Below are 17077 nucleotides of genomic sequence, written 5' to 3'. Positions count from 1 at the left end.
GCGAGAGACATCACATATTTCCAGTGAAGTAACTCCTCTCTCGATACCAACGCTTCTATTTTTGACTCTCGATACCGTCTCTTTAGTTTCCCCTCAAAGCCGCCTCTGTGGTTGGGAGGTCAGAGCGCCGCAGGGTTAGAAATTAACATTTTTTTTCAAGGGCTTTTTTTGCCCCCCTTAATTGATTTTCGGGGGCTTTTTTTTGTATTTCGGGGGCACAACATTTTTATAATGAAAATTAACATAAAGATTATAAAACATTGTTGACACTTTTTTTTACAGTCTTCGTCCCTATGTTTGTTGACACTTTTTTTTACAGTCTTCGTCCCTATGTTTGATAACGTAATGTTAATGTCTCCATATATAGGGCTCTACGCTAACCTATTTCCCAAGGACCACATGTGCTCCTAAATAAAATCTAAATACAAATTTAGGAGCACACAGAAATTTAGGAGCACAGTGACAATTGTTCAAGTAACACACACACACACACAATGTGTGACATGGCTTGGTTTCATGTTTTGAGGTACCTTCAATTATCTGTAAATAATACATACATACTCTATCTAAATAGATTAAATATGATTGTCCCTGAGGGCAAGTTGTGTTGTTGTCTTGATATATCTACAAATAGCAGACGAATAGCCGGTTGCCTCTGGATCAATGAATGTCTAATATTGAATAATATTATTAGCTATTTTATTTTTAACATCCCTAATTCCAACAGTCAAGAGGCTTGTTTCAAATTGATACATGAAAAACCCCACACACGCAACAACATCCACCTCAAACACAACAAAAGAACAGAGCATCTCATGAACTTATGTCATGGACTATGGACTGTCAGCTGAACTCGCACCAATGCATAGGGAAATAGTCAGACATCCCAGAATTATTTCATAATACAAGTTTTGAATTGACGTTTGGATTAAAATCAACCCGAAGACAGCACTAGAACGTTTGTGAGTATAGGCTCTGGCCAGATCGATCAATGAAATACGTTGCTCGCTCAGCGCTGTGGAATGAAGGAAATGCTCATCGGGATCGGATTTGGATGTTATTCTTTGGAGTTGTGTTACAAATGCAACGGTCTTTCCCCGCCGAACACAAGTTACTTAACGTTACACAGGTCGCGCTATGCAGATGCTTAGCTTGCTAACGTTAAGATAGCAGTGTAACTTAATGTTACACTATGCATGCTTGATGATAGCAGAGCTCTCTGTCTGTCTGTGTTCGCACCTCTCAAGTACCTGTAACACGCAGCGGGCCCCGCCTCCCTCCCTCCTTGCATTCCACCCAAAAACTGTATTTCAGTCCAGTTTCTGAACTATTAACAGCGGAGCTGTTTTGTAATATTCACTCGTCTCGCACACTGCAAGTAAATGATTTTTCCGGTTCGCACACACACAAATTATTAGGGGCAAATACGAGGGAAATGCTCGCACTGTAGAGCATATATATAATTATATATATAATTAGTAAACTGTCTGGGGCTTTTCTTGCCCCCCCTTAACAGATTTTCGAGGGCATTTGGTAAATTTTCGAGGGCATTTTGCCCCAAGCCCCCGTTAATTTCGAACCCTGGAGCGCCGGATGTCTTGCGTTGCGTAGGAGGCGAGACGAGTTCAGCGCCAGGGTCGGGTTCAATGTCGTTTACGTTTTTAAAATCTTTCACATCCCGGTTCCAAAACTTCAAAATGATACCGGTTCCTATATGTTTATACCTGTATTACTGTGCATATAATTATACAACAACTCTGTAGATACATCTGATTAGCATTTCACTCTGTAGTACTAATTTATATATTTTATACCCAGTTTAATCACCTGTACATCGTGTATTGCTGTTGCACTTTACTGTTACATTTGCTCTCTGGTTGGATGCCAAACTTCTTTTCGTACTGTACTTGTGCTGTATAATGACAATACATTTGAATCTAATCTAAAATCGATCCCAAAATTGACACATACCGTATATTTTTATAAAAACCACACCAACACTGAATCTCTCATTTAAATGCACATCCTTTAAGGCACAGTATGAGTAGCATTTTACAAAAAACTAAACAATGTATACTCATACAAACATAATCCCTCTCAAGCATCACTTAAAACAATGTATACTCATACAAACATAATCCCTCTCAAGCATCACTTAAAACAATGTATACTCATACAAACTAGGGATGTTCGATATTGGCTTTTTTTTTGTACCGATATCCGATATACCGATATTGTCCAACTCTTAATTTCCGATACCGATATCAACCGATATATGCAGGGTTTCCCCACCTGCAGCTAGTGCAGAACGCTGCTGCACGCCTCTTGACTGGCACAAAGAGGCGTGAGCACATCAGTCCAGTACTGGCTTCCCTGCACTGGAGTGGCTCCCTGTTCGCTTCAGAATTGATTTTAAAATAGCTATGTTTGTGTTCAAGGCCTTAAATGGTCTGGCCCCTTAGTACCTAGCTGAAGTCCTCCATCTTTGTAATTGTACCCCTGCTAGAGCACTGAGGTCAGAAAACAAATGACTCTTGGATGTCCCAAGGTCTAGGCTAAAGACAAAAGGTGATCAAGCTTTTGTGGTGGCTGCCCCTAAAATATGAAACAGTCTTCCACTGGAAATTAGGTCTGCCCAGACCCTACACAATTTTAAAACACAGCTGAAGACTCATCTGTTTTTATTGGCGTTCTGAGGCTTGGTGAGCCAAATGGGCTAGATTCTTCTGTGTTATGTTGTGCTGTGTCGTGCTGTGCTGTATTTATTGTGTCATGTTGTACTGTATTATGTATCCATTTGTATCTATGTTCCAGTTTCATGTATTGTAGAGCTAGCCTATTACACTCTGTACCGATCAAGAATACCACCAACCTGGTTGTGTGGCAATAAAGGAATCTTGTATCTTGTATCAAACATCCCTGGTTGTGTGGTGATTGTTTTTGTTTTTAAACATGTATTGTAGTTTTTATGACTGTGTATACTGTATTTTGTATTTTCTTTTAGTATTTGTTTTTATATTGTACAGCACTTTGGTACAACTTCGGTTGATTTAAATGTGCTTTATAAATAAAGTTGACCTTGACCCAAAAAAACTGAATAATTTCAGCTTTCAGGTAATTAACATTACATATCTCTTGTCGTGGAATTAACACATTATGCATACTTTTGACAATAAATAAAATAAGAATTTGTTCTTACTTGCCTGGTTAAATACATTTATACAATTATTTAAATTTTTTTTGAAAACCGATGCCGATCATTTCCGATATTACATTTTAATGCCAATATCGGCCGATAATATCGGTAGGCCGATAATATCGGACATCCCTAAACATAATCCCTCTTAATCATCACTTAAAACAAGGTACTCATACAAACACAATCCTTCTTAATCATCACTTAAAACAAGGTATAGACTCATACAAGCATAATCCCTCTCGATCATCACTTAATTTTTTTTATACATTACTCATATAAACACAATCCCTCTCAATCATCACTTTATGATGAATAGTTTATTTTCTGTCTTTGTTTACAGATCAATCAAAAACACACTTGTGTGGACCGTCAAAAAATGTTCACAAATGTACATATTCAAAGTAAGCTCAGACACAAAATCCAAACTCAATGACCGAAAAAAAAAATACTTTAATATAAGAAAGAAAAACATAAAATATGCTGCAAGATTTTTAATATTTTTTTTAATAAACTTATGACTTTTAAACAAGTGTTTATCTGCAGAGACCCCTCCCTCTGCCTGGATTTCTGCTGCGCCAGACTGCTTACAGTATATCTTTTATCTTTTTTGTCTAGTTGTACTTTAGCCATTGAAACTCTGAAAGAAACCTTTGCTAGCCGGGCCATCCCTGTGTCCTCACCTGACGTTTCACTGGCCGTCCCTGTGTCCTCACCTGACGTTTCACTGGCCGTCCCTGTGTCCTCACCTGACGTTTCACTGGCCGTCCCTGTGTCCTCACCTGACGTTTCACTGGCCATCCCTGTGTCCTCACCTGACGTTTCACTGGCCGTCCCTGTGTCCTCACCTGACGTTTCACTGGCCGTCCCTGTGTCCTCACCTGACGTTTCACTGGCCGTCCCTGTGTCCTCACCTGATGTTTCACTGGCCTTCCCTGTGTCCTCACCTGACGTTTCACTGGCCGTCCCTGTGTCCTCACCTGACGTTTCACTGGCCGTCCCTGTGTCCTCACCTGACGTTTCACTGGCCGTCCCTGTGTCCTCACCTGCCTGTCCCTGTGTCCTCACCTGACGTTTCACTGGCCGTCCCTGTGTCCTCACCTGCCTGTCCCTGTGTCCTCACCTGCCTGTCCCTGTGTCCTCCTCACCTGCCTGTCCCTGTGTCCTCACCTGCCTGTCCCTGTGTCCTCCTCACCTGCCTGCAGGGAACAAAATAACTAGACGCCATTCGCCAAAGCGTGTAGATTTACCGTCTGGCGTCTAAAAATAATAGTCTGCCCGCCAGCTGGCGTGTAGTTCATATCGATACTCTTATTTTGAAAATCCTGTGCGGGTCTCATTGCCGCCCCAAGCGCAGCTCCAGTCATAATATCTGGGCTCCGGCAGCTAGCAACGTTCAGGTTCATATGATACTCTTATTTTGAAAAACCCTTAGCAACTCTGCGAGTCATATGATATCCGCCCACTCCGTGTTGTTTCTTGAAAACAGAGCAGCAGCGTTAAACACAGCAGCGTTAACGCAGCAGTGCGCCTACAGACGCGAAATAAGTCTGATGTTTTTTTTCTTCTCACAACGAGTCCAATGCAGCTACATGCTTTGCACCGTCTCCATTCCTTTATGCCCACATCGCCCGAAATTAACGTTTATGTACCAATCACTACAACGTTAACGTAAGCTAACAAGCTAATCCTGATGATCAGACGAGACAGAGCCATAGTGAACAGCACTGAGGAAAGGGAAATGGGGGGGGGGGGGGGGGGGGCACTCTCCCCTTCCCTGTGTTTGTGTGTGTGTGCGTGCGTTTGGAAAGACGACGAGTCACTAGTCAGGACTCAGGACAGGAGTATATTATAGTAAACAGGATTACTGAGGATGGACAGATAATGTTGATATTCAAATATAAAACAGTTGAGAGGAGTGGAAGTTTGAAGACAGACTACAATATGATGTGGGGGTGGTGAGTTGAAACACTGTGTCCCGACCCCACTTGTATGTTTCAATAAATGATTTGCATTTAAAACTATTAACGCTGACTCATTCCTTCAGTCCACTCAAAATTATGCTAATATTCCTTATGTTGTTTATGATATTAATTGAAAATAGCATATGAGAGTATTATATGTAATAATAACACAAATGGCGATATACTAAAAAGCTATTTATAATTTTTGGCTGGTAAAAAATCTGCCCGGCCAAATGGCTGGTAAGTCACTGGTAAGTCACAGCCTGCCTGTCCCCGTGTCCTCACCTGCCTGTCCCCGTGTCCTCACCTGCCTGTCCCCGTGTCCTCACCTGCCTGTCCCCGTGTCCTCACCTGCCTGTCCCTGTGTCCTCACCTGCCTGTCCCCGTGTCCTCACCTGCCTGTCCCTGTGTCCTCACCTGCCTGTCCCTGTGTCCTCACCTGCCTGTCCCCGTGTCCTCACCTGCCTGTCCCTGTGTCCTCACCTGCCTGTCCCTGTGTCCTCACCTGCCTGTCCCTGTGTCCTCACCTGCCTGTCCCTGTGTCCTCATCCGCCTGTTCTGGTTCTGTTCTGTCTTCCTGTTCATCTGTTTGTGGTTGATTTGCTGCAGCTCTGCACAGGGGGCACATATTTCTTGAAATACAACGCAGAGTGCTTCTGTAGCCTATACTGTTTGAAACGAGGGAGGGAGAGAGAGAGATATATATTATATGCTCGAACCAAACACGCAGTTTTATCTTGCGCAGTAGATTAAATTAGCTTTTGAACAAATCTTGAAAGTCGTTTTATCGTTTGAAAATCACACCAGTGTGACCAATTATCTGCTGCTGTCATTGGCTGTTTCAGTGAAGCTGAGCCACACTTGAGTGTTCTGCGTATTGCTTGTCACGTCTGAAGTGCATGTGAGACTGCTGGCTGGGTAGGTGAGAGAGAATCTTTCTGCAACTTCCCCACAAAAGGACGATTGATGGCCGGTATGCATAAAGTGTGGCACCGAAACGAGGCACCACAATTCGTTGGCACCGGTGCCACTGGTGCCACTTTGTACCCGGTGCCACTCTCTACCCGGTGAACCTCTATCAGTGAACGAATGACGACACAATTGTCTTCTGGTAACAGTGTAGTAAACTTGAGACAAAGACATCAGAGTTTGTTTGAACCCAAGCTTTCATAACCTTTAACAATTGACAATGCTGTGTTGTTTTTAGGTAAACTATGTTTAAGAGAGTGTACAAGTTGACCATTCACTGATGGTATTAGGCTAGCCCTAAAACATATTTAATGAAAGTGGCTGTTTGTGCCCACTGCCTAGCCGAATGAATGATACCGCTGTTTATTCCCTTCAAGGTCCAGTGTAAACTAACTAAAGCTCGACTATTAGTTGCAGAGCCTCACCAGTAATTGCAGTAATATTGGCTTAATGTTGTTGGTTTTTCTCTCCTGCGATCCAATTTGAGTCTTGTATGAATGAATCCCAACAGTGGGCGAAAGCGGCTTGGGAGGTAGAGGAAGTTGTCTGGTAATCCGGAGGTTCCCGGTTTGATTCCCTCTTCTCCCGGCCAGTGTGTTGAAGTGTCCTTGAGCAAGACACTTAACCCCTAACTGCTCCCGATGAGCAGGTCGGCACCTTGCGTGGTTGCCTCCGCCGTCGTTGTGCGAGTGAACGGGTAAAATTTGAGGAACAAATTGTAAAGCGCTTTGGATAAAAACTGCTATTATAAATGCAGCCATTTACCATTTGTAACAATCTTGTTTGTCCTTTTCCCTCTCTCTCCTCTCATCCCAGTTTGTCCGAGCAAGGACATCCGGAACAACGTGACCAACCTGCACCTGCTGGAGAACTGTACGGTGATCGAGGGCCACCTGAAGATCCTGCTCATGTTCAAGACCAAGCCGGAGGACTTCCGGGGCCTCAGCTTCCCCAAGCTGACGGTCGTCACCGACTACCTGCTGCTCTTCCGGGTCTACGGCATGGAGAGCCTCAGCGACCTCTTCCCCAACCTCACCGTGATACGCGGCAACAACCTGTTCTTCAACTACGCCCTGGTGATGTTCGAGATGCTCCAGCTGCGGGAGATCGGCCTGCACAGCCTGATGAACATTACCCGGGGCGCCGTGCGGATCGAGAAGAACCCGGACCTGTGCTACCTGTCCACCCTGGACTGGTCCAAGATCCTGGACACCGTGGAGGACAACTACATCGTGGCCAACAAGAACGACCGGGAGTGCGGCGACGTGTGTCCCGGGGCGGCGAAGGGGAAGAGCTTCACCTGCCAGGCGACTACCATCAACGGACACTTCAGCGAACGCTGCTGGACTCAGGGCCACTGTCAGAAAAGTAAGTTGTTTTTGTGCCTTTACAACTTACGCCTCACATTCACCCGGTCAAATATGTACATCCTAGGCTATTATTGACCTTTATTACATGGCGTTTTAACATTAGCTGAAATGCTTGATTGTGATTGGTCAATAGCGCTCAGCAGCGGTCCGTTATTACTCGATAACGGACCGCTGCCAGGGGCAACCGAGCAATAATGACCGATGTTCGCAGCTGGAGCAATCAAGCCCACTGACACACACTGCATCAGTGCAACCGAGCAATAATGACCGCTGTTCGCAGCTGGAGCAATCAAGCCCACTGACACACACTGCATCAGTGCAATCAGACACACCTGCCGGCTGCCGGCGATAATAATAACTTTATTTGGGCTGACAGAGCCACAGAACAACTGCGTCTGCATTTGATCTCGTCTTGTCGATGGTGTAAAATGAATTAGGTATATTGTTAGTAAGTTAGCCATGTAATAAGCGGGATAATGTATAGCCTATACTCGGTCATTGTCGCAAAATAATTTACCTTCACTACGTTTAGAACACCTCGGCGAGGCGCCTCGGTATTCTAAACTCCGTGTCGGTCAATTATTTTGCGACAATGACCTCGTAGCTATACATGATCCCTTACATAGTCCATTCATGCTGAGTGAATCGGTTCCCCCAGCCACATTTGTGCATTCAAATATTTTTGGGGAATTAACTGATTGAAAATGTATCGAATCGAATTTGAATCGTGGTCAAATGAAGAGATTTCATGATGCATTGAATCGTTGCCTGAAGAATCGTAATCGAATCGTTGTGGGGTAAAATATTTACACCCCTATAATCTTAGTTGATCAAGACGTTGATAGTTGATACCTGAATAATTTCTCATTGCCAGACCTGATCTCCACATCGCGTTTTAGCGCTGTGATAACGCAGGAGAACCACATCTGACAGAACCAAAAAGTATAGCTTACTAGCTCCAAGACTGGTTGTTGTTGATCTCATGGACCAGGACCTTGAAAAGTGTAAAATAGCTTAAAACTATTTGAAATGATGAGCACATCTCTGCTAAGCACAATATTTGAATTGATAAGCACATCTTTGCTGAGCACAATATTTGAATAAGCACATCTCTGCTGAGCACACAATTTAAAGAGAAAATAATAAGCACATTTCTGCTAAGTATAAGATTTTAAGAGAAAATTATGAGGACATATCTGCTAAGCACAAGACTTAACACATGATTTAAAATGATAAGCACGTCATCTCTGCTAAGCATAATATTTACCACATGATTTAAAATGATAAGCACATCTCTGCTAAGCACAAGATTTAAAGCTGTACAACTGTGTGTGGGAAACACTGTTCTACTGATTTTATCTTGGTGTGACGTATATTAGTGTTTTCTTTGGCATCTTTTTCCATTATTAAACATAAAACCCTGAACGCATTAAATCTCACCGCAGATGGATGAAGCGGTGGTGATGAATTAGCAGGGTGTCTTTATTCTCCGATAAGTTGTCAAATGTTGCCATCATCTAGCCTCTGGGAGTCTAGGATCTCTCCCTCTTCAAAACACTAAATTAAATTAAGTGTAAATGATAAACAACGGTTTGAAGTGAACTGGAAAATGGGACTGGATCCCAGGCACTCCAAAAATATAGCGGGAAGGAAAATAACTTAAAAAGCCTTTATTAATGCGGCTGGGTGGCGCAGCGGACAAGACGCTCGTCACTAACGCAAGAGACACTGGTATCGAATCCAGCTGTCAGCATTGCTTCCGGCTTGGCCGGCCGTCATACTGGCTCGGGCCGTTGTGGACAGCGACTCCTACAGTTCGGTCAGGGCGCCTGCACAGCGAGGGAAGGATCTAAGAGAGGTAGTGTGACCTTCCACACGTTACACTCTCCCAGCGAGAGTCCATGCTGCCAGGTGAAAAGAAGTGGTGGGCTCGGTACACATGTGTCGGAGGAAGCATGTGATAGTCTCCGCCCTCCCAGACCGACGGTAGGGGGTAGAGTGCACAACGACCAGGAAGGGGATTGGGAATTGGCATAACGACTAACATTGGGAGGGGAGAAAAAAAAAAAAAAAAAAAAAAAAGCCTTTATTGAATCTCGGCTACACAGTGAACTCTGCTGCCCTAATGGTTTGATGTATTAGGCTGATCCACATACATACATTAGACCTAAACATTTAAAATATATATAAAAGTATATCTGTATTATATATTTCAATAGTTCTTTTAAAGGAACCCCATGTACATAGATGTATCATTGTCAAATTAATTGTGATAATAATCGTCGTTAGTACCTTGCATAGCTCCTGTGACCCGTTTCCCATCAGCATAATTCATTATTTCCTTCAACGCTTCGGTTTTGAACCTAGGAACTCAACTTAATTTCAACCAAATGTAGATATTCATATACATTATTGGAATTAAAATGTTGGCAACACAACTCGGTTCACAGCAACATAGAAGGGAAGTGTGGTGCCATCCTCCACCTGTACTCTACCGAATGCGGGCTTGGTTAAACAGGTCTCGAGTTGTGTCTGTTCGTCAGAGAAAGAAAGCTCTGCCAAGGCAGTCACCTATGTTCCTCTCGGTGTTAAAAAGGGCAGACACAAGTCATGTGCTTAGCTTTAGTTAAGTAGGCCAAATCTTCGTGTCAAAGCAGTTTGAACCATTGCTCTTGAATGTGATGCAACAGTGAACGTGTGTTTGCACTAGACAGATTGTTGTCATTGCTCGTGATCTGTGGGGAAGGCCAGGCTAGTGGGTGTTTGATGACGAGACGGCCACCATGCCACATCTCTGACCGTCCCCGAAGTGCGGCTCCTGGGAGAAACCGCTCGGCCCTCTGAAGTGGCTGTTACTGTAAAGAAAAAAAGAAAAAAAACAAGCCCACCCGCTCCACGCTGCCATTGAGTTCAAGTTTGAGCTCTGAGAAGAATTTTGCGTGTGGGTGCTGAACCCCTCGGATTCCTCAATTACGCAACACTCGGGCCTCGGCACACATCATGTAACCGTTCGTTTAAACCAGTTCTTCCTTCACGCATGTCTTCTCTATCGAGTACATTATACAGTCGGGTCCATAAATATTTGGACATTGACACAGCTTTAAAAATTCTGGCTCCGTACACCACCGCAATGGACTTCAGACTATCAATATGTGCTTAATTTTTTTTTTTTATATTTTTTATTATAAATTTGTAACGACAACACAATATAAACATCAACAGTAACAACAATAATAATAATAATAATAATAATAATAATAATGACAAACAATAAGAAATAATAAATACAGATCTAAACTTAACTAATAAATACAAATATACAACAATAACTACAATAATGACAAGACAACAAAAATAACAACACAGACCCAAAACCTGACAAAAAAACAAATACAAAATATACCCAGACTCCCCCTCACTAATCTATCACCTAACCCCCCCCCCCCCCCCCCCCCTTCGCTCTATCAACCCTCCCCCCCTCTAATCCATATCGTTAGTCTCATACGACAGCCGCCCAAGTCACCCTCCAAGACTGTTTGAAATGAGCCTCGGAAGACAGTCACAAGTCATACGATTGAGTCAGGCAAATGGGGATTTTTTTTAACGTAACAAGTGTTCTGACTGGCCGAAGACATAGGCACTGAGCCAGGAAGATGCAGCAGTGTGAGGAGAGTACAGTCAGGCAGAAATCCATAAGGGTTGGCTTCACAAATGTATCACCTAATCTAATATTATCCCCCGTTGGAGACATAGGTTTCTAAGGCTGTCCCATCCTTGCTCCCCCCCCCCTATTATCCCCCCATTAGTCCTTAAATAAAACCACAAAATACTGATGAACCTCGGTACAACAGCAAGCAAAACATAATTATAACTGTAGTGTGGCCCACATTAACACATCCGGGGCCATTCACGTATACGTGATTGGGAGCCAGCGCTTGACGGCCAATCATGTGTATATATATGTTTTTAACTCGTTATTTCGTTATGCATAATTCATTGAGGCACCTTGTGCATGCTGTTCTGAGTGTGTATGTTTTACTTACTTTATACTTATAGCACATGCATGAGCCTGGTCTCTTTTGAAAGATGACATTCTGAAGTTTCTGATTCCAGAAAGAAAATTCACTTCTAGTGCTAATGAAATAGAGTAACATAGGTCGGAACTTGAGTTGTAGAAAAACTGTTACTCAAGTTTTTCTGTAGTAGTTAGTAGTCCAGAGGTAGTATTTCGCCAGAAGGTGGTATGGCTTAAAAAACAGACTGAGCCATAGCCTGAAGCCTTATGTAGTACATGTCCACATTTTTTTTGCCAAATGATTGACGGAACTAGAGCCCCAAGAGTCGGGAGTGGTATTTTGCGCAATACCGTGTACTTTGCACAAGCCACTAGTGGTCGCCAAAGTGCCGGTGGGAAAATCGTCCTAAAAAGGGCCCACATGTGGGCCCTTGCAGGTTAAGATAAGAGCTAGGTATCTACCTTTCTAGTATCTGTATCATGCAACACTACACTAGTAAAGACATTTATTTTGACATTCTGATTTAAGAACTTTCTAAATAAAAGTTAATTTATCTGACTTGCTTGTATTAATTGATGAAAAAGTAGCCATGTGCAGTAATATAGATAATAAAATTGAGGATGTAATATATTATTGAGATGAATCGTGGACAGCTGAATCGTAATCTAATCTAAGGCCAGTGAAGATTCACAGCTCTAGTTTCTGCATGTGCCCCATTCTTTTCTTTTTGTATATATTTGTTTTTAGCATTTTTACAGCTTTATTTCGATAGGACAGGCAGAGAGGAAAGTTGGGAGAAGATTTTGGGGAGGACATGCAGCATAGGTCCCCGGGCCGGATTCGAACCCCGGACGCTGCGATTACACTGCGAGCGCAGCTACGTGGTGCGCCACTGTGGCGCCCATGTGCATTCTTAAGGGACCAAAAGTAATTGGACAATTGGCTGCTCAGTTGTTCAGCTCAAATTAAACCTGAGTCTGCATTTAAAGACCATTGTATCATTTCAAGTCCATCGTGGTGGCGTACAGAGCCAAAATTGTGAACATTGTGTCAATGTCCAAATATGTATTAAATATCGAAATTGTTATAATGTTTAAACAACATATGTATGTTTATTTTGCAGCAATTCTTTGTCATTGCCGCCATCTTTAGTGTTACATCCCCTCACACTCCAGTTCTCAGGCTGCAGCTGGTTTAAAAGCGAAAGTAAACCGGCTTCTCTGCTGGCTGTGGCTCCAGGGGAGTTGAACAGTTCTGGCTCTGCTAGTTTATTTTCGATCTTTTGGCGCTTTTTTGGTGGACTCGTGACTGGAGTCTAGTTCTGCTAGCACACATAGCCTACTGTGTACAGACTGTTTCAAACTATTTTAAATTAGAAAGCAAACAAAATAAATGGACAAGAGAAAAATAAATCTCAATTTGGTCAGTATTGTCATTTGGACAAGCAAAGCCATTACTTTAAGTTGCAGGCAAGAAAGACAATTCTGTCCACTGTCTCTGGTTTTAAAACTGCCCTGTTGCAGGTAAAAAAAAAAAAAATCGATTATTAAAATATATCGCGATATTTATCGTTATATCGCCCAGCCCTAGGTTCACATAGACATTACAACTTGTTTATTCAGGAAGAAAAAAATCTACCCTGGGCTAGGGCTGCACGATTAATCGGAAAAAAATCGCGATCTCTAAATTATGACGATTTAAAATATATATATATATTTGTACTTTAAATTATTATTATTATTTTTTTATAAACGTTTTACTTAACTTTTTTAAACGATGATGAAAAATAAGAATCGTGTGAGAGAATGATTAAATCGTGATCTCAATTCTTAGATTGAAAAATCGTGATTCACATTTGAGCAAGAATCGTGCAGCCCTACCCTGGGCTCTTTTAGGCCCATGTGGTTGTACGATTTCTCGCTCCACTAGAAGTGTTCAAGGTGATTGCTGATATTTATTGTCAGTTGCTGGATGGATGTGTAGCTCAGATGGCTTATTTACGCGTTTGAGGTGGACATGTGAGAGAAGGACATGTTGGGGGGAAAAACCTCGTAGCACATACGGTATGGTTCCAGAGTGAGTTAAAGCCTCTACGTGTAGGATTCCAACATTAATATGTCATTGTAAATTCAATATCGATACCTATGTAGGATTTACCATAAAAAACAACAAGACTGTTGTAAGTAAGTACGTTTTATTTCTAAAGTACATTTAAAACAACTGCACCAAAGTGCTGTAAATTGTACTATAATAAAACACAGTAAAACATGGTAAAGAAAGCAATACAAATACGACAAATATAGCAACAAGTAAGATTAGAAAATAACAAAACAGGATAGGTGTGGAAGCCTCTATATTGTATTTATGTTGTATTTATTGTATGCCACTGGGTCAGATCCACAGGAGTTGTACTGAACTGCATTACGGCACTTTTCCAAAACAAAACCTGCTTCACAAACCAAAACAAATTCACTTTCACAGTTAGGGCTTAACTCATTCCCCGCCATCGACGAGTATACTCGTTATTGGCCGGCAATGGCCGCCAATCGTTGGACGCCAACAACGAGTATACTATGATCGTTATTTCTTTTATTCGCTATTTCCATTCATAATCCATCCTTGAAGGCTGTGCAGGCTGTCCTGAATGGGTCTGAGATCGCAAACGTCCAATACCTTGCGGCCGGTATTGCACATCCTTGGAAACTATCTGGCTTGGCCTGTACGTCGATCTAAAAAGTCTGGTCCGGGTTTTCCTAGTCAGGCATGGCAAGCGGTTATAACACATGGATTGAGGATAATCAAGCACATGAATGAATGAGAACTTTATTTAACAGATTGCAGAATGGGTACAATACAGTACGGCTCAATACATACAATTGTTAAGGGGATGCAGACCTGAGAAAGACGTTTGTCTTGTTTCCATCAGGGTCCCCCATTTTCATTTCATATAGACATTTATGACATACACAACATACATGACATTTATGGCATAGGGACATATAGGTATTTAGTACTGATACATTTGTGACATAAGCGGTATTCAAATATACAGTACTGTTACCCCTAGATCCTGACAGAGTATATACATATGATGGGGAGGGGACTGTACATTAGGAGGGGGTGGGTGGGTGGGAGGGAAATATACATACGGCGGGGAGGGAATATATACATGCGGTGGGGAGGAGACTGTCTATTAGGAGGTGGTGGGGGTTTTGGGCATTTACGGTGGCCAGTTTCGAATTGCAGCCTCCCGTAGGTGCTCTTTAAGAGCGGTTTTGAATGTGGGCAGGGATTCACATTCCTTTACAGCTTTGGGTAGGGCGTTCCACATTGTTGTGGCATAATTGCGAAACGTTTAGTCCCTTGTTTGAGCCGAATCTGGGTTTAACATGATTTGTTGAGCTTCCTCTGGTGTAGTGGTTGTGGTATTCACTGACCTTTGGGAAGTATTTTGACATGTACATGGGCACCCCGGTCGTATAGTGTATCTTGAAGACCAGGCCCATTGCAAGTTGCTGTACTCTGTCGTCTACTCTAAGCCATCCTAGGTTGTCAAAGTGGGCAGGGGTGAGGTGGGTTCTGGGGTTCAGGTCAAGTAGTAGTCTGACCAGTTTGTTTTGTGATGTTTGTAATTTTGTTTTAAGCGCCTTTGAGGTGCTTTGGTACCATGAGGTGCACGCATAGTCATAGTACCCTTGAATGAGTGCTCCTGCCAGAGTCTTCAGGGTATTCTTGTTTACCAGAGAGGAGATCCGGTACAAGAATCTAGTTCGTTGGTTGACTTTTTTTATTACATTGGATGCCATCCCGATTCATGTTCTTTGGTGGATTATGTTGGCAACACGATCGACATCAATACTTGGAATGGCGATCGGATAATTGGAATATTCTTTTTGCAGTACATCCTACTAAGTCAAGGTAAGGGCTATATGGTATCAATCTTGCGTTGATCCGAGCATGACTTCATTGTGATCCGAAAGTGTTACTGTAACGTTACTCCACAACGTAATGCAGTTGGTGACGATCGAAGCATAGAACCCCCCCCCACCCTTTCATGCATGCATGATGAAATATAATACCGATAATATAGCGTTGATTTCAGATTGTTGATCCAGGCGAGGAATGCCACGGTTTCTAGTGAAATGCACTAAATGCGGCATAGCTGCGTTTCCTGGGATTACACAGAATTACTCTAAAACTATACTCATATTCACCACGGTATAAAACGGGAACGTATGGATGAAAAATTCTTTCTTTTTCACAAATTGAACGATAGATACTCGATGTCAAATGGGCAATCGTTTTATATCCATAGCTATGATATTTAATATAGTTTTAGCCCTGCAAACATTCTTGCCACACGGCCCAGAGCGACCTCTGGCACTGAAAGAGTTAACACTCACCTTGCTGCTCCAAAACAATCCGATGCGGGCTGTTGCCGGGGCAACATCTCCTTCACAACAAGAAGCAGCAGGGTTTATGGGAAATGGAGTCTTAGCATGACAATTATGCTACCGATTGTCTCCGCAATGGGCTCATTTGTTTACAGTAATTATACCAAGGAGTCGCACCTAATCTGACATTGATATATTATAATTATTATTAATTTATTTGTATTTATTCATTTTTATTGGGAAAAGTACAACAGTAGGCATAATTTTCTCCTCATAACATATATAATATGAGATGTCCAGAAAGAGTGATATATTCAAAGCCGGTTGTTAGATAAAAATAAAGGCACCAATAAAAGATTTTCCTGAAGGTTTGGGTTTTTCTTCTTCCTTCGACTATAGAATGTTTTCAGGTGTACAGTAGGCAACAGATTTGTTAACTGTGAAGGAGACAGTTCAGATTTTCATAAAAATGTATTCGTTAATTAGGATGCATTCTTTTCTCTGCAATGCTTGCGAATAAAATAACTTTGTATTGGTTCATGTTGATCCGATATATTATTGTTGGAATCCTACACTCGGGGGCTTTAACATACACTATTCTCTGACAAAGACCTAAGACCAGGAGCCCGCTAGCAGGCAGCGCTGATCTCCAATCATGGGCCGCAGTAGAGCCCAGTCAGGGCCTGTGGTCTTGTGGTCTGGGGCCTGTGGTTGTTGGCCTGGTTTCACTAAAGCATGAGAAGACCCGTTAAACCCCAGCCAGAACCGCAGAACACAGTGCGAGTCATTGGCCGCTCTGTTCAGACATACAGAGCCTGTTCCTGTTGCGTCCAAGTCACGCAATGGCTCTCAAGCGGCCTAAGTTTTTTCCAAATCCACGGTAGCCAGAATCGTACCGCCTCGTATCTCTCTTGAGTCTCTCTTCGTCGTCGTGACTCTCGGCCCCGTGAGGGGCGTGTTGACGGGTGCCGAGTGTCGTCAGAGGTGAGCGGGTCTGTACAGAAAACAAAGCTGCAGAAGCCAGCAGGGGCTGGGCCTCGCTCCCACGTTTCTCACTTTCTCTTGCTCTCTCGCTCTCGCGCTCTCTCTCTCTCTGCTTCTATAAGGGGGGGTAATTGAAGCTGCTCCCGAAGCAGCCGCAGCTAATTCCCCCCTCCTTTGGACTCTA

The 17077-nt window shown here is 42.8% G+C and overlaps 1 protein-coding gene across 1 annotated transcript in view; it reads left to right on the top strand.

Annotated features, from left to right (window-relative positions):
* insra (insulin receptor a) overlaps positions 1-17077 on the top strand; it is a 163966-nt gene that overhangs the window by 27176 nt on the left and 119713 nt on the right. The window contains exon 2 of the mRNA XM_084327985.1: positions 6946-7497. Coding sequence (XP_084184111.1) covers positions 6946-7497 — 552 coding nt within the window. The remainder of the gene's footprint in view (positions 1-6945; positions 7498-17077) is intronic.

The sequence above is a fragment of the Notolepis coatsorum genome, assembly GCF_963971535.1.
Source record: "Notolepis coatsorum genome assembly, chromosome: 13".
Taxonomy (NCBI): Eukaryota; Metazoa; Chordata; class Actinopteri; order Aulopiformes; family Paralepididae; genus Notolepis; species Notolepis coatsorum.
Note: the sequence above shows the minus strand (reverse complement) of the source record. Positions and strands in the feature narration are given on the sequence as shown.